This window comes from Gorilla gorilla, chromosome 1 (genome assembly GCF_029281585.2).
Source record: "Gorilla gorilla gorilla isolate KB3781 chromosome 1, NHGRI_mGorGor1-v2.1_pri, whole genome shotgun sequence".
NCBI lineage: Eukaryota > Metazoa > Chordata > Mammalia > Primates > Hominidae > Gorilla > Gorilla gorilla.
In genome coordinates this window covers 84,181,404-84,206,855 of record NC_073224.2, presented here as the reverse complement: position 1 = coordinate 84,206,855, position 25,452 = coordinate 84,181,404, and the positions used below count along the sequence as shown (strand labels likewise).

General features: G+C 36.2%; 1 protein-coding gene across 11 annotated transcripts in view; it reads left to right on the top strand.

Annotated features, from left to right (window-relative positions):
- The window catches only part of SUCO (SUN domain containing ossification factor), a 78,095-nt gene that overhangs the window by 14,193 nt on the left and 38,450 nt on the right, over positions 1-25,452 (top strand). For 5 of the 11 annotated variants that reach the window (XR_008676863.2, XM_055377825.2, XM_055377822.2 and 2 more), the window contains exons 2-9: positions 5,412-5,526; positions 7,159-7,269; positions 9,774-9,928; positions 11,185-11,322; positions 11,549-11,699; positions 22,952-23,075; positions 23,984-24,108; positions 24,598-24,665. Coding sequence is in view for 9 of the 11 variants with exons in the window: in XM_055377825.2 (XP_055233800.2) it covers positions 5,412-5,526; positions 7,159-7,269; positions 9,774-9,928; positions 11,185-11,322; positions 11,549-11,699; positions 22,952-23,075; positions 23,984-24,108; positions 24,598-24,665 (987 nt within the window). In the remaining 2 variants the exon portion in view is untranslated. The remainder of the gene's footprint in view (positions 1-5,411; positions 5,527-7,158; positions 7,270-9,773; positions 9,929-11,184; positions 11,323-11,548; positions 11,700-22,951; positions 23,076-23,983; positions 24,109-24,597; positions 24,666-25,452) is intronic. The other 6 variants (XR_010135414.1, XM_063710821.1, XM_004027909.5 and 3 more) reach the window with 2 other exon arrangements.

Below are 25,452 nucleotides of genomic sequence, written 5' to 3'. Positions count from 1 at the left end.
TGTTTTGTAGAGACGGAGTTTTGCCTTGTTGCCCAGGCTGGTCTCTGACTCCTGATCTCCTCTTAAATTTGTCCATACTCTTGGATTAAAGTATTAATCTAATTTTTACAAATAAGGAAACTGAAGCTCGTAAGTTGCCCATCACTCACCTTGCAAACTTAGATTTCTCTCCAAATTGTTGGATTTTTCCATATTGCTACGTTTCATGTTTAATATTTTCTAGCCAACAGATAAATGAAAAGAAAGGTAAGAAGATAACACTGTTACATTCACTCAAGAATTGGTGATACTGGTCAAAGCTAGATACAGCATAATACAAAAATAAAACAACCATCACAAAGGAGAAGTTCTGATTAACTACTTCATGATTTTCATAGTGGCAACAAGTGATAAATATGAAGGCCGTGTAGTAGTGGCTAAGAGGCGCAGGCTTCAGAGTCAAAAAAATCCAAGTTTTAACCCCCGGTCCCTCACTTATTAGTTACAGGATCTTGAACAAGTAATAAAACCTGTATAGGCCAGGCACAGTGGCTCACACCTGTAATCCCAGCACTTTGGGAGGCCAAGGCGGGTGGATCGCTTGACCCCAGGAGTTCGAGACTAGCCTGGGCAACATGGCAAAACCCCATCTCTTCCAAAAATACAAAAATTAGCCAGACATTTTGGTGCTTGCATGTAGTCCCAGCTATTCTGGAGGCTGAGGTGGAAGGATCACTTGAGCCCGGGAAGGGGGAGGCCGCAGTGAGCTGAGATTGCACCACTGCACCCCAGCCTGGGTGATAGAGTGGGACCCTGTCTCAAAATAAATACATTTATGTACAGCGAAATGCACAGATCTTAACTGTAGAGTTGGATCAGTTTTGACACATGCATATACCTGTGTAACTCACACCCCCTCAAGATATAGAATATTCTCATCACCCCAGAAAGTTCTCTCATGTCCCTTTCTGGTGAATCCCCCAGAGGCAAGTAGTGATCTGATTTCTGTCACCATGGATTAGTTTTGCCAATTCTGGAACATCATCTAAATGGAGTTATACAGCATTAGCTCATGTGTTTGACTTCTTTTATTCATTGTAATGTCTGAGATTTACCCATTTTGTTTCCTTTGTCATTAATTAGTTCCTTTTTATTGCTGAGTAGTAGTACACTGTATGAATGTACTACAGTTTATTCTTCTGTTAGTGGTTATCTGGACTGCTTCCAGGTTTTCGCTATTAGGAGTAAAAACTACTATGGACATTCTTGTACAAGGCTTTTTGTAGACATAGTTTTCATTGCTGTTGAGAAGTACCTAAAAGTAGAATTGCAACTGCTGAAACAGATGGATATTATATGCTTTTCGATACAATATCCTGAGAAAGTCACAACATCATTATAATATCCTGAGAAAGACACAATGAAGGATTCTGACTGAGAATACCTAATCTGAATCTGGTCATCATGATACATCAGACAAATCTCACATAAGAACCATATTATTTAAAAAGAAAGGGGACTGTAGCCTTCAAAAATGTTAGTGCCACATAAAATAAAGCTCCAGAACTGTTCCAAGTTAAATGATACTGAATAGACATGACAAATGCAGGACATGATCATAGATTTAATTCTGTACTGGAGAAAGGAATTCTAAAAAAGACATTGGATTAATTGACAAAGTTGCAATGTGGACAGTAAATTTTTGTGTCAATGTAACATTTACTGAAGTTGATAGCTGTATTGTAGTTATGCAAGAGAATATCCCTATTCTGTGGAAATAGATATCACAGTATTTTAGAGGTAAGTTACTGGGAGAGAGGGAACAGAGGGAGAGAGGGAGGATGAGTGAGCATGGGCAAATGACAAATAATGGAACAAATTAAGTAAAATATTAACAATGGATTGATACAGCTAAGGCATTTGTAGATTTTTTTTTGTACTATGCTGCCTACTCTTCTGAAATTTGAAATTATTTCCAAATAAAAAATTTAAAAACGGTTTGAATTTTCTCCTGTGTGTGAGAAGTTGATAGATCCATTCAAGTTTATTTATCAGTCTATTATGAGTTTTTTCCATTCCTTATGCCGGTTTTGCAATGTTTCTAGAAATTTATCCATTTCTCCTGTTTTCAAATATATTGTTATATATAGTTTATAATATTTTATAATTTTAAAAATGTTTCCTCTGTGGTTATTTTTTCTTTTTATTCCATATTGTGTTAATTTCCATTACTATCTTCCCTTTATTGGTTTTGCCAGAAGTTTGTCTAATACTTTCTTCAAAGAACCAACTTTTGATTTTCTTAATTTTCTTTGCTGTTTTTTGTTCTCTATTTTAGCAATGCCTGTCCATATATCCTTCCTTGTTTCTTTGCATTTGTACTCTCTTTTATCTTTTTGAGTTGATTAGCTCTTTTGTTTTCAGCATTTGTCTCAATGTATTCAGAAGCATAGTTTTCCTGCTATTGTCTTATCTACATCCCACCATTTGTGATTGGTAGTCTTCTGCTGATTATTTCATAATATTGTTTCCTCTTTAACTTAAGGATTATTTTGCTACGTATTTCTGGCTTCCAGGCTTGGGATATTGTTAGCTGTCTTTCTGTTATTTCAAGTTTCGTTGCAGCATGGTTGGAGAATATAATCTTTTAGAGCTTGAGTTTTTGGAATTTGAGGCTTCTTTTGAGGCTTTAGTTTACTATCGGTATTTGGGAAATGTTCCACGTGTCCTTGAGAAGAATGTTTTAATTTATATGTGGTATAAAATTCTGTATCTTTGAGCTTCTTACATGGAATATAAATATCATTTTGTCCACTCAATCTGTTATTTTGTGAGGTAATTTAAAATAGACCACCATACTTTTTGTTTATTCTCTTTCCACCTGTAGCTTTGCCAGTGGTTGTAGTATATTTTCTACATTGTTAGGTGCATATATATTTGTAATTCTTTCTTCTTTTTACTCATAGATAATAAATCGCTATCTTAATAACATAATGTTTTCCATCTTGTTTGGTTTCTATGTTAATTAAAATGGCTACTTTGTTGTTTTCATATTTTCTTAAAACTGTATATACTTACTCAAATTTTTAAATGAGTTGAAAATTACCCCTAATGTTTCGTAACATAATAATTGGTACTTACTGGGTAATCTTACATGCTTGTAAAGTTTCTTCATTAAAACTCAGAGGAAAACAATTCATTTGAAAGTGACAGACTCCAGTTTAGTTTTATTAGCCAAGCCTAATAATTGCAGACTCCTTCTTTGCAATTATTAGGCTTGGCTCATTTGCGTATTAGTATATTCTTTATTGCACATTAATGTGTCTTTCTGGAATTCATTATTGCATTATTTTGCTAGATTTGATAGTATGATAAAAAACAATGGTTAAAGATAGCTGGTTCAGTAATTCTGCATTAGGCAGATATAAAAAGCTGTCATTGCAAGCCATTGGATATCATTTTTAAAAGGTGTTTTTTTTTCAATCACTTTCACATTAAAGAATGCTTTCTTCTGTAATGAAATTTCCCTTGGCACAATAAAGAATGTTTTCTGCTTTCTTAATGAAATCTTCCTTGGCTCTTCAGTTGCTATATCCTTTGGAAAATTTTTCCTGAGTCCCTCTCCTGTTCTTTTTAGTAAGAATGAATTGATTTCTCTTTTACCCTAATACTTAACGATTATTTTTTTAGACACATAGTTGTAACATACACCCTTAAAATGGCAGGATGCCTAGAAGTATCAAAGATCGTAGGTTGCCACAACAAGAAAAACTTGTCACCATACATTGAAGTTGAAAACCTTTCTTCAGGGAAAAAAAAAAAAAAATAGAAATACAGTTTCTAAAATGAAAGCAGTAGGTTTAAGAAAAGATTAAATCCCCAAAGTCTGTCTTTTAAACCTAGGCATTCCATTTCTTCTGGTGTTATTTGGGTGCTTCTGATAAACTAACATAGGCTGATTGCCCTCTATTCCTTGTTTACAGCTATCTTCCTGGGATTTGTCTTTCTAGTCACCCTGGGGGTTTCCTTTGCCTCTGTTATCTCAGTATCATATTGCTGTAATTACTGTAGTTTCATATAGATCTAGCCCCTCATATAAGAATATTCTTGACTGTTTCTGACTTTTTATATAAAAAGTCTTCCTTTTTACCACCTCAGTATGTAGTTTTCAAACTACCCCTATATATTATTTTGAATTGTGAAATTGACACTTTTCCCAAGTAAAAGGATTGTCAAATATTGGCAATTTCAAACAGTTCTACTTACTAGAAGATTTCTTGCCAAGTTTCTATCTGGACACGTTATTGTTTCTATCATAAATGAGTCCTTGTTATGGTTTGAGAGAGTGTTGATTTGCTTCTTAATTTTATACTTGGGAATATAATTTTTATATCTGGGACTTCTTTTAATAGGTGATTCTTTTGAATTTTCCAATTATATAAACTCTTCTGCAGTTAATGCAGATAACACTCATTATTTGGAACTACAGATAATTTTACTGTCTTTTCCATTTTTATGCCTCTTTTATCTTCATGTTTTGTAATGCTAATGAAAATGGACATTCTTGTCTTATTTCAGATCTATATAGGTGTCTTTTTAGGTTTCCTCACTATAATACTGACTTTTAGTTTTATGTATTACATATGTATTTTCCATGTTAAATATATAATTATTCCTGTTTCATTATTGATTCTTAAAACATTGATGGATGTATAAGTTTATCAGATGTTTTTCAGTGGCCATGGATATAATCGTAACATATTTTTCCTTGATATTTTTGCATAGCAAATCAAGTTGATTTTATTATGTTGGACTAGTTTTGAATGTCAGAGCTTAACTCTACTTGATAATAATTGTGGTATATTTCTCCTTTGGTATGTTCCTAGAGACTTTCTTTTTTATTGTTTTCTTGATAAGTTTTGCATGTTATTTCATAAGTACTATTAACCTCTAGTATTCATTTATGTGTGTGCTATTTGTTAGTTTTTGATATCACGGTTAGGTTCTCTATACAAAAATAATTTGGAAGCTTCTATGCTTTTAAACAGTTGAGGTAACTTTAGGATTATCTGTTCTTAAATATTTGTTAGAATTTATAAGAACTGGTACTTTCCGAGGAGGTTAGCTATTTGACAGCTTTCTGTGTACCTTGTGTAATAATTATCAGATACTGCTTCTGGTGAAGACTTTCCTGTTGTACCTTCATGGAATTCATAATGTCTTACTTGGAATGCTGATAATAATGTTTATGTTTTTCTTATGCGTATTGATTTTCATCATTAAATTGTTAAAAGGTATTGGGATAGGAACCATCTGTCTGTTTATCACCTCAAATTCTAGCCCATATAGAAACATGTTGACTTAACAACTTTTCTTCTTTCTTTCTCTTTCTCTTTTTCTGTTTGTTGTTGGTGGTGGTGGGTGTTTTACAGGCTTCCCAGCTGGCGTGTATGTTGTAAAGAGAGTTCTTCAGCTTCAGTGTCATCATATTACGCTCAAGATGACAACTGCGCACTAGAAAATGAAGATGTACAATTCCAGAAAAAGGTGCCTTAAATAAAGTTAACATTATAATTTGTGTGTCAGCTTTCTGAGAGTGTCTGAAAACATTCAGAATAAAAGTAATTTCAAAAATGCCATGCCATAATTTTTGGTGGAGATTTGTATTTTTCTTTGCTGTTACTCAGGTAATTCTTAAATTATGACGGCTCAGAGATATTTATATGTTTATTCTTGTTGCTTGTATTTGGAATTTTGTAACATCCTTAGTCCTGTAGTATAGGGTAGTGCATGTTCAGAGAGCTGAAAACGAGTGATTTGTTTTTAATGATCTATAATAGAGTTTTTAAAGAAACCCCAATTTTGCAAATGAGAACTATTAGAAGTGAGTATTCCAGGGAGAATCTACAGTCAGTGGCTTTGTAGTTTGTTTTATGTAATTAGGTGCAGTAAATATAAAGACTCCAAAAAACCTCGTGGTCTTAAAACATGTATTATTTTACCATTCTAAAGATAAATGGAGAGTATTGACTTGATTTGGCTTTTGCCTTTAACTTCAGTGTATTTATTTAAAATTACTGAAGTAATTTATATTGGTATAAAATATTTATTATTTATGTCTCATTCCTTTCCCCAAAGGAACAACAGTCTACTATTTCTTGTGAAAACGTTTGGACCTTGTTCTGTGGGTATAGATAACACCTTTATATTTGCCCACAAATTAATATTTTTATTTCCATGAAAATATCATATAAATATATTACAAATTGCCATCCCCCTTCCCCTCCAGTGATAGCTCATATATCATCTTTTCATGTTGATATATTCTGAATGGCTGCATTTTAATCTTGTTATATAGACATTATTTATCAGTTGTTCTTTATTGACAAACTTTTGCATTTTGTTCCCTGCCATGTGTGCACACATGTGGGTGTGTGTATCAACACATACTTACAATTACATACTTGAGGGTTTTTGGGGTATATTTAGAGTGGATTATTTAAATTTAAGTTATGTTGGATATATTTCTGGGATGGAGCATTTAAAATTTTGAAGACTTGCCGCATATCTCAAAAAAAACTGTAATTTTATATTTTCACCCACACAGTATATAAGATTTTGATTTAATCCCCTTTTTGATGAAGCATTTTGCAAACAAATGTCATAAAAGTGAATTTAAGCAAAGCATTAAGGGGGAAAGCATGTTCTTTCAGTAAACATTTAGATACCTAGTATGAGCTAGATAGGCTCAAGTAAACAAAGATTGAATATGAACTTTTATGAAAATTACACTCTAGGAGGCATAAAGGTATTAGAAATTCTAACTTGAATGTATGTCAAAAAAGAGATGAAAGAAAGAGATTTATGTATCTTCATTTGTCAGGTATTCATTGGAGTTTTACTAGGTGCTTACAACGGTGCTGGATGGTAAGACTAAAATGCTTATTAAGAAATCAAATGAAGTTCTTGAACTGGTGTATTGCACATTTTAAATGTTGTAGCAATGAGGGGATTCAAGGAAATAGACAATAATCTTGTAAACAAATGAAATTAATTAGAGTCAAATACACAAGGCAGTTTTTTGGTTTTAAAGTATGGAAAAAAACCATCTTCGTATTGCTTTATAACTGTTTTGTAAAACAGTTTTATCAGGTGATTTTTGTTGTTGTTGTTATATAGGATGAAAGAGAGGGACCTATCAATGCCGAATCATTGGGAAAATCAGGTTCAAATTTACCTATTTCTCCAAAAGAACATAAATTAAAAGATGATTCTATTGTGGATGTACAAGTAAGCTATGTCGCTTTGATTTTTAATAATATGTCATTTCAAACTACTTTACAAGATTGAAAACCTCTGTTTGGTCACCATATTGTGTGTGTATTGTTAGTTTTTTCACTTTGAGGTACTCTGTAACTGGACTTAAGATTACTTACCTGCTAATAGTACTACTTTTGAGAACATGTAAAATTTCAGATAATAATAAATGTGACTAGTCTCTTGGTAGTAAAAGTTTGAGTATAAATCCTCATTTCTTCCTCGGTTCTATTTTGGTTCATTATGATGTATCTTGTCTCTTCAGATTTTCAGTTAAGAAATTTTTTTCTAACCTGAATCACTTGGAACAAAAGGAAGTATTTTTATGTAGAACACAGAGTATTTTGATAACCAAGATTTCCACTTATTGTGGGTATGAATAGATAATAGATCAAAATATGTTTTTTCCCTTTTTCTCTCATATTACATTCTGAATATTGTTTATTTTGTGCACCAGACTTTATGAAAAATACTAAAAACTAGAATATATACACCATAAACTGATCAGAATGCTGAGGTATCTGGAAACCATGTAATATCAGTAATGGCTGAAGGTACTGGGGATATTTTATCTGTAGGCAGAAGGACTAAGGAAAAACTAAAATCTCGAATATTAAAAAAAGAACACACATTTCAACTCAGAATGAGGGAGAATTCTTTCTTTTTAAAAAAATACAGCCTTGGCTAATTTTTTTTTCATTTTTTATTTTTTAACCTTGTACTTTTTGCAAGAGCCAGGGCTATTTTATAACTTACTGAGTTATCTAAAGCAATAGAATTAGTTTCATTTTATTGGATCCTGGAAGACATTTGTCAAGGGTTTATGCATAGGAGTAAGAGAAAAATGATACTTGTAGCCCTTACAATTGTATGACTATCCTGAACACTCCTACCGTTATTCATAAAACTTTTATTATGATGTAGTTGTGCTCAAATACTTCCGAGTGCTTACCATGTCTTGTATACCTGTGTTGTTCATTACAGTAGCCACTAGCCACATGTGGCCATTAAGCACTTGAAATGCGGCTAGTCCAAATTGAAATTTACTGTAAGTGTAAAATACACATTGGATTTTGAAGACTTAATTAAAAAATAGCATGTAGGCCGGGCACAGTGGATCACCTGAGGTCAGGAGTTCGAGACCAGCCTGGCCAACATGGTGAAACCCTGTCTCTACCAAAAATACAAAAATTAGCCAGGTGTGGTGGTGCACGCCTATAGTCTCAGCTACTCAGGAGGCTGAGGCAGGAGAATCGCTTGAACCCAGGAGGCGGAGGTTGCAGTGAGCCGAGATCATGCCACTGCACTCCAGCCTGGGGCAACAGAGTGAGACTCTGTCTCAAAAAAAAAAAAAAAAAAAAGCAAGTAAAGTATCTCATTAATTTTTAAATTTTGAATACATGTTCATATGGTAATATAGTATTTGATAATAAGGCAGTAGTCATTTTCTCAAGGCCTCCATCATAAAAATGCAGATGACTATTTATATTTTTTTGTGAATTTCTTGGTGTAAATAATTCCCCAAATGATCATACTTTGTATTCTCCGGACTGTGTGCCTTGATGTTTTTTTCTGCTCTTGTACTGGCCCTCCTTTTCTTTAATGCCTAGCTCTTCTGATTCAATCATAGTCCTTAGTTTCTTTTTCCTTGAGCTGAACATGAGTACCTCTCACGTGATATTCATTTATTGAGCATTTAAACACCTACTGTGCGCTAGATACTGTGCTAGACACTGGGAATATGAGGATCAAGAGAACATAGTTCTTACTGAGGACATTTATGGTATAGTTGAAGAAGAGAGGGAGACATGAATAATGGCAATTGAGTTGTTATAGATGCAGTGATAAAAGTGTACAGAGAACACTGGAGGCATAGAGGAAAGGGAGTAGTTAATTCTGTTTAGGGTTGATCTTGGAGGAGGAGGTGCTGATAGAGGTTTTCAAATATGAACAGGTGTTAGGTAGATTTCACATTGTGTTTTGGAGGACTGAAAGGCCCAGGGCATTCAAGACTGAAGGAGCAGCAAGAATCATTTATTGCTTCATGGTGTTACTTGAACATATCTTATATCGTTGCTTATTGATACACATTATTTCCTAAACTGCTCAGGGTCAAGAACTATGTATTGTACTGTTTTGTACATGTCCATAGGGTTTCTTTGTTGCTACTATCATTGATCAATTAGAGAAGAGGGAAATCTCTGTAGGTCCTGATGCAAAGTAGGAAATAGGTAGGGAGAAAGTGCTTTCCTAGTTTATGAAATGCCATGAAAAATGCTTAGGGCCTGTATTTTCATATGAAATGCATTCCTTAGGGCGGTAATATTGGAAGAAAGGATTTTTATAAAAGTAATTTTTTTAGTGAACATTGTTTATATTGTCATTTTTCAGAAATGCTTTCCATAAATGCCCGTTCTGCTAAAGAGATGTTATATTAATCTCAACATTTAATTTAGCTGACTTGTTTTTTTAAACAGAATACAGAGTCAAAAAAGTTAAGTCCACCGGTGGTGGAGACACTCCCTACAGTTGATTTGCATGAAGAGTCTTCCAATGCAGTTGTGGACAGTGAAACTGTTGAAAATATTTCCAGCTCATCTACCTCAGAAATCACTCCAATCTCAAAGCTTGAGTAAGTCATTACAAAAAACAAACACAAAAAAGAATCTCCTTAGTTAGTGATAGAAAAATTTCCTTAAAAGATAAAGCAGCTTGATACTCAAGTTTGAAGTTTAGGCTATATAGCAGACCTAAATTACAGTGCTTGTGTTTTGTGGGCGTATGTGTGCATGCCTTTGTGTGTTTTGAATGTAATGATTTTATAACAAGTGTATTTAGCTAACTAACTCAATGAAGCTGATAGATCCCAGATATGAAATCTCTATATAGTCTGAGCAAAGTAAGGTTCTACTTAGGAAACAGTGCTTATTTGAATTGAATTCCCTATAATTATCAACTCAAATGTCAGGTTATTCATTTCCATTAAGTATCACTGTCATTTCATTCATTTTTATGTCTTCGTGTGAATCGCTAACTTTTTCAAACTCGATAATAAATATTCAGAGTGTTTAGGTTTAAGTGATCCTTAATTTAGAAAATTTGTTATGTACTTCTCCTAGCTTCTTCCTGCAGCAGTCCAAAGAACAAAACAAAATGTCCTTCTTTTAATACTACATTAAGCATTTCCTTTATCAAATGAGTTAATATAAATAAAGTGCAAGAAGAATAACTGGTACATATCTCAAGAATGTAACGGCCTGGGTTGAAGGAGTTGCACAGGATATTATGGTTACCATTTAGAAGCTTGTCTCAGTATGGGCCAGGGAACAGAAGACATGTTGAGAAATAATGATAGTATTTAAACTTTTAAATTTAAATGATTCAGAAGGAAGTTAAGGCTAGATACTATATATCTGAAGAGTGAATTCTATACTCCCATTATATTAAAAATGACTGGTTAGTGAAATGGAGGTGAGGCAGGGAAAAATAGGAAGGTTTATATTTTAAAAATGAAATTCTAAGAACACCTTAAAATTTTAGTGAAATGTCTTGAGATAGTGACTTTTGAAGGATGCCATAAGTAACAACTTTAATGCTGGTAGAATTAGTATAGTAATGATGGAAATTAAACTTTAGAGAAGATACATTGAGAATAAGTAATTTTTAAAAATCTTATTTTTGAAAGACCAAATATTAACCTCATATTTGGTAAGTAGTTATTTAGAAGCTGAGGACAATAACAGATCAAGTCAGCAATTGACTTTACATGATTTAAAATTTTCTTTCTTTGGTTTACATTATGTTTTGGAAATCACTAATAGTGTTTTTAATGTCTATTACCTCAAGTTTATTTAATTACCAGATTATGTTTCTTGTTTCTTTTTTTAGTGAAATAGAAAAATCTGGTACTATTCCGATAGCCAAACCAAGTGAAACTGAGCAGTCTGAAACTGATTGTGATGTTGGTGAGGCCCTTGATGCTAGTGCTCCAATTGAACAACCTTCCTTTGTCAGTCCACCTGACAGGTGGGTAGGAGCAGTTGTTTGTCCTTCTTATGATTCTGTAATAACAGCAGTGTCCTGTTTGAATGGGCTTTGGTGTATGTTAAATTCCACTTTGATTGAGAGAAAGCTGATCTCTTTGTGTTTCTTCCTTGGTTTACTTTGTGCATGAGTTAAAAGAATTTAGATTGTATAGAATTTGTTATCCAGTAAAATCTGTTTATTTAATATATCTTTTGGTTTTAAACAGCCTTGTTGGCCAGCATATAGAAAATGTATCATCTTCACATGGTAAAGGAAAGATAACAAAATCAGAATTTGAATCAAAAGTTTCAGCAAGTGAACAGGGCGGTGGTGATCCAAAATCTGCATTGAATGCTTCAGACAATTTAAAAAATGAGGTAGGTATATAACTTGCACTATCTCTTACTTCTTTATGTAATGCATTTTTGTTATTAGCTAAGCTTATAATAATTTGCTAACTATATTTGTCATAAAATCAGGGAGATTAAGTAGACAATAACATGTGGAACTAACACGAACTGTGCTCCCTGAGAGCAAGTGATTCTGTTTCCATTATAGTGTTTGTCACATAAAGTTGTTTCAAGTGTGAACTCTCTCTGGTTATATATTATTAAATGATTTTGTGCCACCCACAGCTGTTTGATAGTAGATACATAAAGTCCTTATTTAATCATCTTCTTAGAAAGCTATCTAGAAGAAGGTATGACTAATTACATTTAATTATCTTCAGAATACAAGTTAATAATACAAGGTTAAATTTAGGCTCTTCAGTCAGAACTATTTTAATGGAACATTTTACCTTTCATTATTTGTGTGCAAAATACAACCAGACCACCTTATATTTTAGAGTGTGATTCTTATAATTAAGACAGGGCTTATCACAGTGGAACAGTTTTACTTTCTTTTCTCCTTCTGAGTTCTACCTTGACTTCATGTACTGTAGAATTTCTTGAAGTAGTATCAACACAGCAATTTAAACTTCCCTCAGGTAAGCAATAACTAAGTTACAGAGATGAAGTATATTCCATAAACTTAACAAAAACAAAAATAGATAGGGTCCATGAGTAGTTCAGTGTGCTGACTACCACATCCATATTTATTCCTCTTTAATTTGGGGATCTTTTGTTCTCTGCTTTCTTTTTCACGTATTTTCAGTGAATCTTCACTTACGACTAACTAAACTTCATTCTGGAGAGTTTCACTATCAAGGGACCAACTGTTTTGACGATGTTTCTTACAAATATAGGAGCTCAGCATTTCATAGTCTAACATCTTGAAGGAACTACTTTTCTCAATGATACCAAATCACGCATATGTTAAAGTTTAGTTGTCAGATATCACATCCATGAATAAAATTAGACAAACTTTAAAACACATCTTTGAAGGTATTTATAATAATGTCAAATGTAAAATTCAAGCATGGCAGCTAACTTTGTCCTAGATTTGCTTGTTCTCCTTAGCAGACTGAAATTTCTTTATTACCTTAGAGACTTAAACTGTTTGTGAGTCTATGCTAATCGGCAAAAGAGTAGAATTTTAATTAACTGTATTAATTACTTTCTAAATGAATTAGTATCCCAGAAAAATCATGACAGATAATGAGCACATTATGAGTAATAGCCAATAGTTTTATGTAGTATCTACTTCAGAATAACTCTGTCCCGTTAAGTTTGTGTGAGTGGGAGAGAATTTGCTTTCTGATGCCTTGTGCTAGCCTCTTATTTCAAGGATCTGTGAGACACTGATTGCCGTACTTATACAGAGAATGCTTTACAAACTGATTTTGTTGTATTGTTTATAGACAATGCATTACAAAGTGATTTTTATTGTATTTGTTCTCTTATTTGTTGCTAGGAGGATATAGTGATTTCTTTGGCTGGGCTTCAAAGGGTAAATGTATGTTCTTTTTGTTGCAGTTTTTGTATTTGAGCTTTACTTTGTTAGTATCTCAGCTAGGTAAATTTTTATAAGTGTATGTTTCTTGTTTATTTTCTCAATGTATCTGATGCAGGACAGGCAAGCCCCAAAATTAGTGCTTAGCCCGGGAGGGTTCTTGGCTTAGCCCAGGAAAGAATTCAAGGGCAAGCCAGTGGTATTAAACAGCGACTTTAATTGAAGCGGCAGTGTACAGCAGCGGCAGCAGAGGTAATGCTCTTTGTGGAGTACGGCTACCCCATAAGCATTGTGCCCAGAATAGCAGCTCAGAAGCAGTTCTGCAGTCATGCTTATATACAATTTTAATTATATGCAAATTAAAGGGTAGTTTATGCAGAAATTTCTAGGGAAAAGGTGGTAACTTCTGGGTTGTCAGGCAGTTGTTATGGGAAGGGGTAGTAACTTTTGGGTGTTGCCATGGAAAGAGGTGGTAACTTCCTGGTGTTGCTGTGGCAGTGGTAAACAGACATAGCACATTGGTGGGCTTGGCTTACAGAAATTTGCTTCCGTCTGGGACCTGTTTTAGCTGGTACTCAATTTGATCTGGTGTCCAAGACCCGCCTCCAGAATTGAATCCCACCTTCCTACCTCATTCCTCCCTCAGAGATTAGATACTCCTCCTTAATCTTAAGAAGGCTGCACAAGGACAGAGATCCATCTTCTGTAACTGCTTCCTGCTGAGTTTACAGTGTAGGCCCTGTCGAGCACCAGATAAGTGAAAATCTCTGGATAACTGATAGGGGCCCAGAGACAGGATGAGTTGGAAGCCTTGTGCTAACATTATCTTTACCTGGAACTGTTGTAATCTAAGACAAAACTTTGCTAAGAGGTTAAACAAGCAAGGACCAAAAATTAGTAACAAGACAGCCTTCAAAGGTCCTAGAAGAGGTAGGTAAAAGCCAGTTGAGACTTGCGAAGGCAGTTTTGATAGTTGACCAGCTGTAGTTGCAGTGAGTGCCCTGGTTATATCTGTAACCAGGTAGTTTACTCATAGATCTTTTGAATGTTAATCTCAACCTGTCTGGAGTTGTTCATATAGGTGCAGCAGGTTTTATTAATAACTGCACATACTCTACCTTGTTCAGCTAGTAAATAGTCCAGTGCTAGTCTGTTACTGAGAAATACATTTGCCAAAGAGTCTAGGGACTCTTGAATTCTCTTTAGTGCATGACCTGTGTTGGTGGCTAAGGATTCTAGGGTTTGAGTCAAGTTGTTTAGGGTTCACTTTAAGCAAAGCCACCCAAGGGTACTGCTGCCCTGATTCCTGCCAGAATTAATCGTATTGCTCATTTACTTCTGGTGTTACTATGACTGTGATCCCTGAAGGGGCAAGAGTGGCTAACATGTATTCACCTCAGTTCCAAGTTTTGATACATAAGGGAAGGCTACTCCTAAAAGAGCAGATGTTGACTTTTAACTATTCAGAATTAAAAAACAAAAAACAGATGACTACCTGGGGAGTCAGGAGTGGTTATGGGGTGTAACTTCTTCCCATTCATGGCCACAAAGAAAAATGAGCTGAATTGGGGCACAAATGGAGACCCTATGGAGTGTGATCTTTATTCTTTGTTGCCAACTTGAGTCTATAGAGATACTTTCCCCCTATTCTAATGGGGGTAGTTGAACAATCTTTGTTTTCTGAAAGAGGGTGGCACTGCCACCTTCCCAGACTAGATAGTTGTTTTTCCCCTGTATATTCTAATCCAGGAGAAGCCACCATGTATGGTCTCCTTGCTTTCAAGTGGAATCCCATTTACCTCGCTGCAGCATTGGTATCTTTTTCAGCTAGAGTTGTATTCAGAGCATTGCAGGGAAACTTCTGCTTTAGTGTCATTAGCACAAAAGGTGCAGAAGGTAGGATCATGAGTGCACTGGAGGTATACATACCCAACTTCCCAGGTCCAGGTAATGGTGGGGAGGTTCAGGTGGATTTCATTCAGTGTGGGGGAGTTCATTCCACTTATCAAGTAAGGGTTTGGGTATTTCAGGATTGCTGTGGTTAGTTAGGAGGTCTGTGGGGGATGTTTGTGAGATTTTTTGGATAAGCCAGAAGATTGAAATCTTTATCCTGGGGATGTTGGTGACGAATCTAGCAACCATGAAGGTGGTGCCCTGATGCTATAATTTTTGAAATATTTACTGTAGAATTATGTTTCTACCCACACCAGCTCAGGGTAATTGGGAGAGCAAACAAGATTAATAGTGACAACATGATATCTGCGGTTGGGCCTTAGCATGGCCTCTATACCCAATAAGGACAAGAGAGGTGTTTCCTAGGAGGTTGGCTAAAGTGATCAAAAAGAAGTATTACACTATTTTGCTCCCCGAGTGCTCAAAAGGGTTCAAGGACCAATGAGTACCCACTCACCTCTACTCTTGTCTGGCCCAGAACATCCCCTGGCTACAAGTCCGCTGACTCCAAGTCCCCTGGCCACAGGGTTCCCACCAAGGGACACAATGGACCTGGGGCAGGCAGCATACTATCTCAGCATTGGCACAGGAGAAAATAAAATCTTTGCCATTAACATTGCATCCAGCACCTTCTGACAACAAGGAGGAATACAAAACAAAAATCAAAATCTATAGCCCCCCAACAGACTGAACAGATGCTCCCTTCCTGGCCAAAGGGAATGGTTTTGGGCAGGCACCTACCAGCCCCCCAAACACTTCTAAGCAATATAAGAGTCAAAACCAAAAGCCAAAATAAGTTACACATCAATAAAAAAACAACAGCATAGAATTAAGCTATACTGGAGGAAAACACTGCTCCCACAGACCTCTCTCTAAGACTAAACATTTTAGCCTCAGGTCACAACGGCAGTTGTAGTTGGAGGAGAAAAACTCACAGGAGCTCACAAAAAAAGCTAAAAGGGTTAAATGAATCTGAGAAGCTTTCAAAAGAATAGATTACAAGATTGAAAAGCAAAATTTCTGGTAATTTAGCAAATTAACATTTTAAGAAAATTGGGTTTTAACTTTTTTTTTTTATTTTTTTTTATTTTGAGATGGAGTCTTGCTCTGTTGCCAATCTGGAGTGCAGTGGTGCGATCTCTGCTCACTGCAACCTCCGCCTCCCAGGTTCAAGTGATTCTCTTGCCTCAGCCTCCCATAGCGGGGACTACAGGCGTGCACCACCATGCCCATCTAATTTTTGTATTTTTAGTAGAGATGGGGTTTCACCATGTTAGCCATGGCCAGGATGGTCTTGATCTCTTGACCTCGTGATCACCCGCCTTGGCCTTCCAAAGTGCTGGGATTAACAGGTGTGAGCCAGTGCACCCAGTTAGACCATTCTTTAGAAAGTGTATTGTAAACCACTTCCTTTTAATTATACCAAGTTTAATCATACACAAAATTTCTTTTATAAAAGTCTCCTTTATGAACCTTGTCAGGACATAACACAGACCCTCCACAACATGCTTGAATTTTCTTACTTGTCTGATATGGTTTAGCTCTGTGTCGCCACCCAAACCTCATGTTGAGTTGTAATCCCCACGTTAGAGGAGCGGCCAGATGGGAAGTGATTGAATTGTGGGGGTGGAATTTCCCCTTGCTGTTCTTGTGATAGTGAGTGACTTCTCACAAGATCTAGTTTAAAAGTGTGTAGTGCTTACCCCTTCACTCTTTTCCTCCTGCACTGCCATGTAAAGAAGGTACTTGCTTCCCCTTTGCCCTTCTGCTGTGATTGTAAGTTTCCTGAGGCCTCCCCAACCATGCTTCCTGTACAACCTAAGAAACTGTGAGTCAATTAAAAATTAAACCTCTTTTCTTCATAAAACACCTAGTCTCAAATAGTTCTTTATAGCAGTGTAAGAACAGACTAATATAGAAAATTGGTACCAGAGAAGTGGGGCATTGTTAAAAAGGTACTTGAAAATATGGAAGTGACTTTGGAACTGGGAAATGGGCAGAGGTTGGACAGTTTGGAGGGCTCAGAAGACAGGAAGGTAACAGAAAGTTTGGAACTTCCTAGAGACTTGTTGAATGGTTTTGACCAGAATACTGATAGTAATATGGACAGTGAAATTCAGGCTGAGGTGGTTTCAGATGGAGATGAGGAACTCATTGGGAATTTGAGCAGAGGTGACTCTTGCTGTGATTTAGCAAAGAGCCTGGTCGCATTGTGCCTCTGCTTTAAGGATCTGTGGAACTTTGAACTTGAGAGAGATGATTTAGGGTATCTGGCAGAAGAAATTTCTAGGCAGTAAAGTATTCAAGATGTGGCCTGGCTACTTCTAAAAACCTGTGCTCATTTGCATAAACAAAGAAATGGCCTAAAACTGGAACTTACATTTAAAAGGGAAGCAGAGTATAAAAGTTGGGAAAATTTGCAGCCTGACTGTGTGGTAGAAAAGAAAAACCCATTCACTGGGGAGGGATTCAAGCCTGCAGAAATTTGCATAAGTAGAGAGGAGCCAAATGTTAATAGCCAAGAAAGTGGGGGAAATGCTTTTAGGGCATTTCAGGCACCTTCATGGCAGCCCCTCCCATCGCAGGCCAGGAGACCTAAGAGGGAAAAATGGTTGCGTGGGCCAGGCCCCGGGTCCTGCTGCTCTGTGCAGCCTCTGGACATGGCACCGTGCATCCCAGCTGCTCCAGCTTCAGCTGTGGTTGAAAGGGGCAAAGGTACAGATCAGGCCATTGCTTCAAAGGGTGCAAGCCCCAAGCCTTTGCAGCTTCCATGTGGTATTGGGCCTATGAGTGCAAAAAGGGCAGGAGTTGAGGTTTGGGAACTTCTGCCTAGATTTCAGAGGATGTATGCAAATGTCTGGATATCCAGGCAGAAGTCTGCTGCAGGGACAGAGCCCTCATGGAGAACCTCTACAAGGGCAGTGCAGAGGGGAAATATGGGGTGGGAACCCCCAACCCCCAGCATCCCCACTGGAGCACTGCCTAATGGAGCTGTGAGAAGAGGGCCACCATCCTCCAGACCTCAGAATGTTAGATCCACCAACAGCTTGCACCGTGCACCTGGAAAAGTAGCAGGCACTCAACACCAGCTCCTGAAAGCAGTTATGGGGGCTCTACCCTGCAGAACCACAGGGGTGGAGCTGCCCAGGGCCTTGGTAATGAATGAGTTCTCGCGTGATCTGGTTGTTTAAAAGTGTGTTGCACTTCCCCCTTCACTCTCTTCCTCCTGCGCCACCATGTGTAGAAGGTGCTTGCTTCCCCTTCAGTCTTCCACCATGATTGTAAGTTTCCTGACGCCTTCTCAACTGTGTTTCCTGTACAGCCTGCAGAACTGTGAGTCAGTTAAACTTTTTTTTTTTTTTCATAAATTACCCAATCTCAGGTTGTTCTTTACAGCAATGTGAGAATGGACTAATACGTTGTCCTATACTACCTCTTTTTTGAATAACTGGACATTTTACTTTAGGACAAGGATTTACTATGCAAGATTTCTCCCTCATATAAAATTACTCTTTTTTTATATCCTTTGCAAAACAAAGAGAAAACATTTTCTATCCATAACATTCTTTATGTCTCTCTTTTCTACCTAATGGTTTCCTTATATTTTGAACTTCCCTTTTAGTAACTTCCAAATTAAACAAAACATTTTTTCCCAATAAAAAATACATTTCTTTAGCACATTTTATGTAAACCTAGCAAGAAATCCTGAACTGCCTACCAGACATTAGAATTTTATAGATGAGAACCATTTTACCATTTTTAGATTTTATACCATACAATAAGCTCAGTCTATTCTATTCTGTTCTGATCTGTTCTGTTCTGTTCTGTTCTGTTCTGTTCTGTTCTGTTCTGTTCTGTTCTATTCTATTCTCATGCAATTTTAATCATTTTAAAGCCTATGCACATAAGTAATTTACCTAGGAAAGGGTTGCCAAAGGGGAGGCTTCAGAGGCCCTGACTTGCTGGAGAACCTACCTGGTAGCGGAGACACTGAGAAAATAGGTAGCCACTTGTTGACTGCTGTAGGTGGCTGTCCATTTGAGGTCAGGAGCCTGTGAACTCCCAATTCCTTTGACCAAGAGGGGCAGTTACAAGCAAAGCAGTTATAAGACAGCTCCCAAGAAGGGGTTGCAACTGGCTGTTAGGAAAATAATACTTCTAACTTTAGGACAGAAAAGGGCAAGACTAATACTTCCCTAGGGAGAGGGGCTATAACCCACAGTCCTAAAGGAATGTCAATGCCAAAAACCCCAGCACATCTGGGGTGCAGTCTATAATACCAATGCTGTAAACCCAGAGTGCCTGCATTTCAGCCAACGAGGGTCCCTTCACCAATGCCAAAAACCCTAGTGCACCCCGGGTGCAGCCAACAGTGTCCCACGACCGAGTTGAGGTCACAGAATGTGACTCTGGTGTCCCAGAGTCAACACACTGGGGGAACCTCTCACAACTAAGTGTCCCAGCTTAAATAATTGCCACACACAGTTGACGGAAAGTTAAAAGCAAACAATAAGACTGCACACATTCTAGGATTGAAAATGAAATGACTGGTGGAATAATGAACTAGAAGGGCAAGGACCAGTGGAAGAGGTGCTCAGGATGTGTTTCAGGGCACACTAGCGATGGGGGCTTTTAACTGACCACTTAGCCAAAGGCTTTTGTTCCCTAGCTTACCTGATAATTATGGGGGGTGGTAGAGGGGACACACCCATCCACAGAAGCCAAAATGTGACTGATCTTCCACATGGGATTTGGGTCTTCATCCAGGTTCCCTCATCTAGAGTGGGCTCAGCTGCTGCAGTGGGAGGGGCTTGCACAGGGGCTGGTAACCTACTGGTCTGCCTGTCAGAGCAGTGGGTCCCATATGAGGCAGTGGCACTATGGCCACTTGCTCGTCTGCTCAGCTGTGCTGTCTGCCAGGGAAAATGATGACTCTCAAAAGAGCTTTTGATTAGTGTTAGAGCTCAGGTTTTACAGCTCTGCTTAGTTACCTCTCTGCTCATCTCACCTGCTGCCATGTCTTGCTGTCTTGTTAACTGCTGTTTTTCATTGTCCCTTGCTGTTTTCTTGCTGTTTCTCTGACTGCCATCTCTCATTGGCTCTTGCCAATCACCTTCTCTCCATCTCTGCTGTTGCATCATCTTGCCTCTCCTCCAGTCACTGCCATCTCTGCTTTCTTCATCCCTTCGTGGTCACCAGATGATTCAGGACAGGGAAGCCCCCAGATTGGGGCTTAGCCCAGGAGGGTTCTTGGCTTCACCTAGGAAAGAATTCAAGGGCAAGCTGGTGGTGTTAAACAGCAACTTTTATTGAAGTGACTGTATACAGCAGCAGCAGAAGTACTGCTCTTTGAGGAACAGGGCTACCCCACAGGCAGGGTGCCTAGAGTAGCAGCTCAGAGGCAGTTCTGCAGTCATACCCACTTTTAATTATATGCAAATTAAGGGGTGGTTTACGCAGAAATTTCTAGGGAAATGGTGGTAACTTCCAGGTTGCTGGATCCTTGTCATGGAAAGGGGTGGTAACTTCCAGGTGTTGCCATGGCAGTGCTAAACTGACAAGGCACGCTGGTGGGCATGTCTTACAGAAGCTGCTCCTGACCTGTTTTATGTGGTCATCTATATGGTTCGGTGTCAGAGCCCTGCCTCCGGAGTCAATTGAGTCCTGTCTCCTTCCTTATATTCAAACTAGATTTTTATTATCTAATTGAAAAAATTAAATTAGTGGTAATACTAGCTCTCTTATCTTTTTCTGCCATGTATTGTTTTAAATAGCCATACACTTCATTTAGTAAATCAACTTGTTCTGTAAAGCACTCTAAGGTGGAAGTTGGATGGGGACCAAATTGCTGTCTTCCTAAAGGGAGGTTTGGACATGGCTCTACTTCCTTTGAAGAAAAGAAGAAATAGTCCCAGAAGTTATGGATATTTCATGTTAGTGCTCAAAAGCATGCTCTTATGTAGCAAATATAAACTAAATGAGACTTATATTGTTTACCAGAGTTTCCTATCTAATAGATTTTGTACACTTCTCAATATAGTGTTAGTGAACACATCAAAACTTTGTTTTAGGAATACAGAAATGATTCAATAATGGAATAAATGTCTGTATTCATTATTCAGTTTAAGAGGAAAAAAAGTCACAAGATTGGATGCCCTTCCTCAGTATTCCTTCTCTTGTCTTCAGATATAACCACTGTCTTGAATTTAGTATTTTTTTGTTTAGTTTTAGAGCTTTTCAAATAAGTATAAATAATATATATTATATGGCATAGTTTAGTATAAATGACATTCTTAAGTAACATTTTATTCAACATTGTTTTGAGATTTGTTCATTGTTTCCACTGCTCTGTTTATAGTGACTACTGCAGTTCATCCATTCCTCATTTAATGGATATTTAGGTTATTATTTTTGGTATTAAAAGCAATGCTCTAATGAACATTCTTATGCATATCTTTTGGACACACATGAGTGTTTTCACTTAGATTTATACGTGGGGTGTATTTAGGGATTATGCACATCTTAATATTGTTAAATTTTAAACTCCTTTTAGCATAGATTTCTCTTGGCTCAACAGATATTTCACACTTGGCCACAGACTATCACACTTTAAACTCCATTAGATTTGTATAATTTATGTCAGCATGCCCCAACCCCCAGGCCACAGACCAGCACCAGTCCATGGCCTGTTAGGAACCAGGCTGCACGACAGGTGGTGAGCAGCAGGTAAGCAAGCATTATCGCCTGAATTCTGCCTCCTGTCATATCAGTGGTGGCATTAGAATCTTATATGAGTGTGAACCCTATTGTGAACTGCACATGTGAGGGATCTAGGTTGTGCACTCCTTATGAGAATCTAATGCCTTATGATCTAAGGTGGAACAGTTCGTCCCAAAACCATCTCCCTGCCCCATCCATGGGAGAATTGTTTTCCATGAAACTGGTCCCTGGTTTCAGAAAAGTTGTGGACCACTGATTTATATGATATCTCAGGCTTTCATTTGGATTCCATGATTATTACTGAAATTGTATTTCTTTTTTGCAAATTTATTTATTTTATTCTTTGCTTCCCACCCACCCCATCCCCTTATTTGATTTGCTGATACTCTTTATACTTGATAATAATTCTTTGTTGACTGAATGTATTGCAGATACTTCTCTCAGTGTGTGACTTATTCGTCCATGTCATTTATGGTTAACCTAACCAAATGTATCAGCTTTTAAAAATGATTTATGCATTCTGCATCTTATTAACATGATTTATAAAGATTTTTAAATTTTCTTCTAAAATGTAAAGTTTTGTTTTTTCACATTTGGAATTTTTAATTTGCCTTAAAATTTTTGTGTACACAGTGTTTCTTTTTAAGGATATTGTGGAAATAATATTAAAACATCTAAAATTATCTAGCTTCCTTTAATGGATGTATTAACTTATATTTTAAGGTGGATGCATGGCAAGTATACAGTTTATTCATTTGTACAGGCTATATATGAGTAATTGTTTGCTTTAGAGTTTTATATAATTATTTTTTTCAACGACCTATGCTTATATCACTTAACAAGTGAAGGAACACATCCTAAAAAGAATGTTTAAATTATCTCAAGAGAAATTCAACTTTTAAGTAAACCAAAACCTTTCTTTTTACGTTTTTTATTTTTTCAAAATATAATCATTCATTATAAATTGGAACTTTAATTTGACAGAAACATTTGTATTTATTTCTAAAATTTATTTGTATTATTTGAAAGTTGAAGTCTTCTTACTTTTTGGTGTTTTTTTCAGAGCTCTGATTATACAAAACCAGGAGACATTGACCCTACATCAGTAGCAAGTCCCAAAGATCCAGAAGATATACCAACATTTGATGAATGGAAGAAGAAAGTTATGGAAGTAGAAAAAGAAAAAAGTAAGGAAGTATTTGAGTTCTTTAAATTTTTTTTTTAAGTATATGGTGTAGTTTGATATGCTTTCTTTTTTTGATTGGTAAAACAAAATAAAATTTACTTTTGAAAACTTTTTAAAGGTGAAACTTAACCAAGTTGCTGTTGATCCATCCATCCATCATGTACCTGTATATAATTACATACAGTTTTAGTTTTAATTAAAATCCATTCTTGTAAATTATTAAGTGAGCATAAAATAAGGCATAGCAGTGATTTTCATCACAATACGAGGAAAATTGAGGCATGGAAACTATTTTAAAATTCATATGGAACTCAAAAAGAACTTGCATAAAATTCTTGGGTTTAAAATATTCTTTAACTTACCAAAAGGCGTTTTACATATGATGTTTCAAGAACATACCTAAAGAAAAGCTTGCTTATGTTATGAGGCAGAGGAGGGTGACTAAAATTATAGTTAATTTATTCCCTGTGTGATGGGTTATTAGGTGCAGCACACCACCATGGCACATGTTTACCTATGTAACAAACCTGCACATCTTGCACGTGTACCCCAGAGCTTAAAAAAAAAACAATAAAATAATGTAAGAAATACATCCTTAATAGATGTTTATAATAGATATAAATACAGAAAGCTTTGATTCTCATGGACAAGCTTCATTTTGTGAGTTATATTGCTTAGACATAAGTAATGTAGAATTTTGTAGTTAATTTGTTTTGGGGGGATATTTTAAGCTATTGAGGTGGAGCACTTTGATTTTTTTATGAATTTTTAAAATATTGTCTCAAGTGTTGAAATCTATTCTTTTCTAGAAGACAGCTTATTGCTTTTGAGATCAGTGTTGCTAGAGGTATTTTCAGTCATAATCATCAAATATATATATAAATATTTATAGTAACGGTTTGTCTGCAGGTCAGTCAATGCATGCATCTTCTAATGGAGGTTCACATGCCACCAAAAAGGTCCAGAAAAATCGAAATAATTATGCCTCAGTAGAATGTGGTGCCAAAATTCTAGCAGCTAATCCAGAAGCCAAGGTAGGTGCTTAAATATAAAATTTTGTATATATAGGAAATTAACGACTTTTTAAAATACAGGTTATTTGTTTACTGGGAACTATATTTTAATGTGAGATATTTTCCTTATTCACTAATAAAAGCAGAATATGCTTTTCAAAACATTATCTTGTATGAATTCTTACTTATATTGGCTGATGTATTTTGCCCTGCATTTTTTAACTTTTAAAACCCGTATGAAATTTTAAAAAGGAAATAACAAATATTATTTTTTTCTTTAAAGTAACAGGCATTGAATTTTAAATGTATCATTGTAACACTAATTTAATGCTGTTGCCGTGAATGGTGAATTTTAGTCACTTTTATGCTTTTTTCCCAAGTGAGTGTTTTAAAGTCTTAGGTGTACTTAAGATCTAAAAATACAGAAGTTCCAGAAAACTTTAAAGTTAAAATAAATACTTTCTTCATTATTCCTTAAGTAATTTGTTTCCTTTCCTCTTTTTAAAATAGAGCACATCTGCTATTCTTATAGAAAATATGGATCTTTATATGTTGAATCCTTGCAGCACTAAAATTTGGTGAGTTATACACAATTTTAAAAAGTACATTCTACATATATATGCATATTATGTTAAGCTTTTACATTAGGGTTACATTGACATATAATTAATAAGCTTTTATGATTGATTAGTGCTGACACTATGCAAAACTGAGGACAAAATGCCTTCCTTTCCTTTTGAGGAGGTCACAAAAAGCAAAAAATGGCAGATCTGGTTAAACAATTATGAAATGTTATAAAAAGTACTGTTGAAAGGGTGTTATTGAAAGAGTGATGATGCGTAACTGCAAGAGGAGATGAGAGAAGGCTTCCTGGAAGAGGTAATTCCTGAGCTGAATCTTGAAGGATTAATAGGAAGTGGCAGATGAATGAGGCAGAGGTATTCAGGAACTGTAAGAATAAGGGGGCAGTGCTAAAAAGGAGTATGTTTCTTCTGGGTGACTGTTAGATATTACAAGAAGAAAGATACAATGAGAGTAGGGGTGGAACATAAGCCTGGAGCATTTGTTTATCTATAAGTAGGCCATCCAGTGCTGTGTATACCCAGAGTGTTAGATGTCATGGGTATTTATTTTCCCCCAATGCCATGCTATATGCAGTTTTATATTATGCACATGGAACCATGCTTTTAATTTTTTCCTAAGCAGCAATATTTTTGGCATCTTTCCATGTTAATAAATGTAAATGTTAGCATCATTTAAAAAAAAAACAGCTTTATTGGGGTATAGTTGACATACAATAAATTGCACGTATAATAAACTACATGTCAAAGTGTATAATTTGGTAAGTTTTGACATTTATGTATC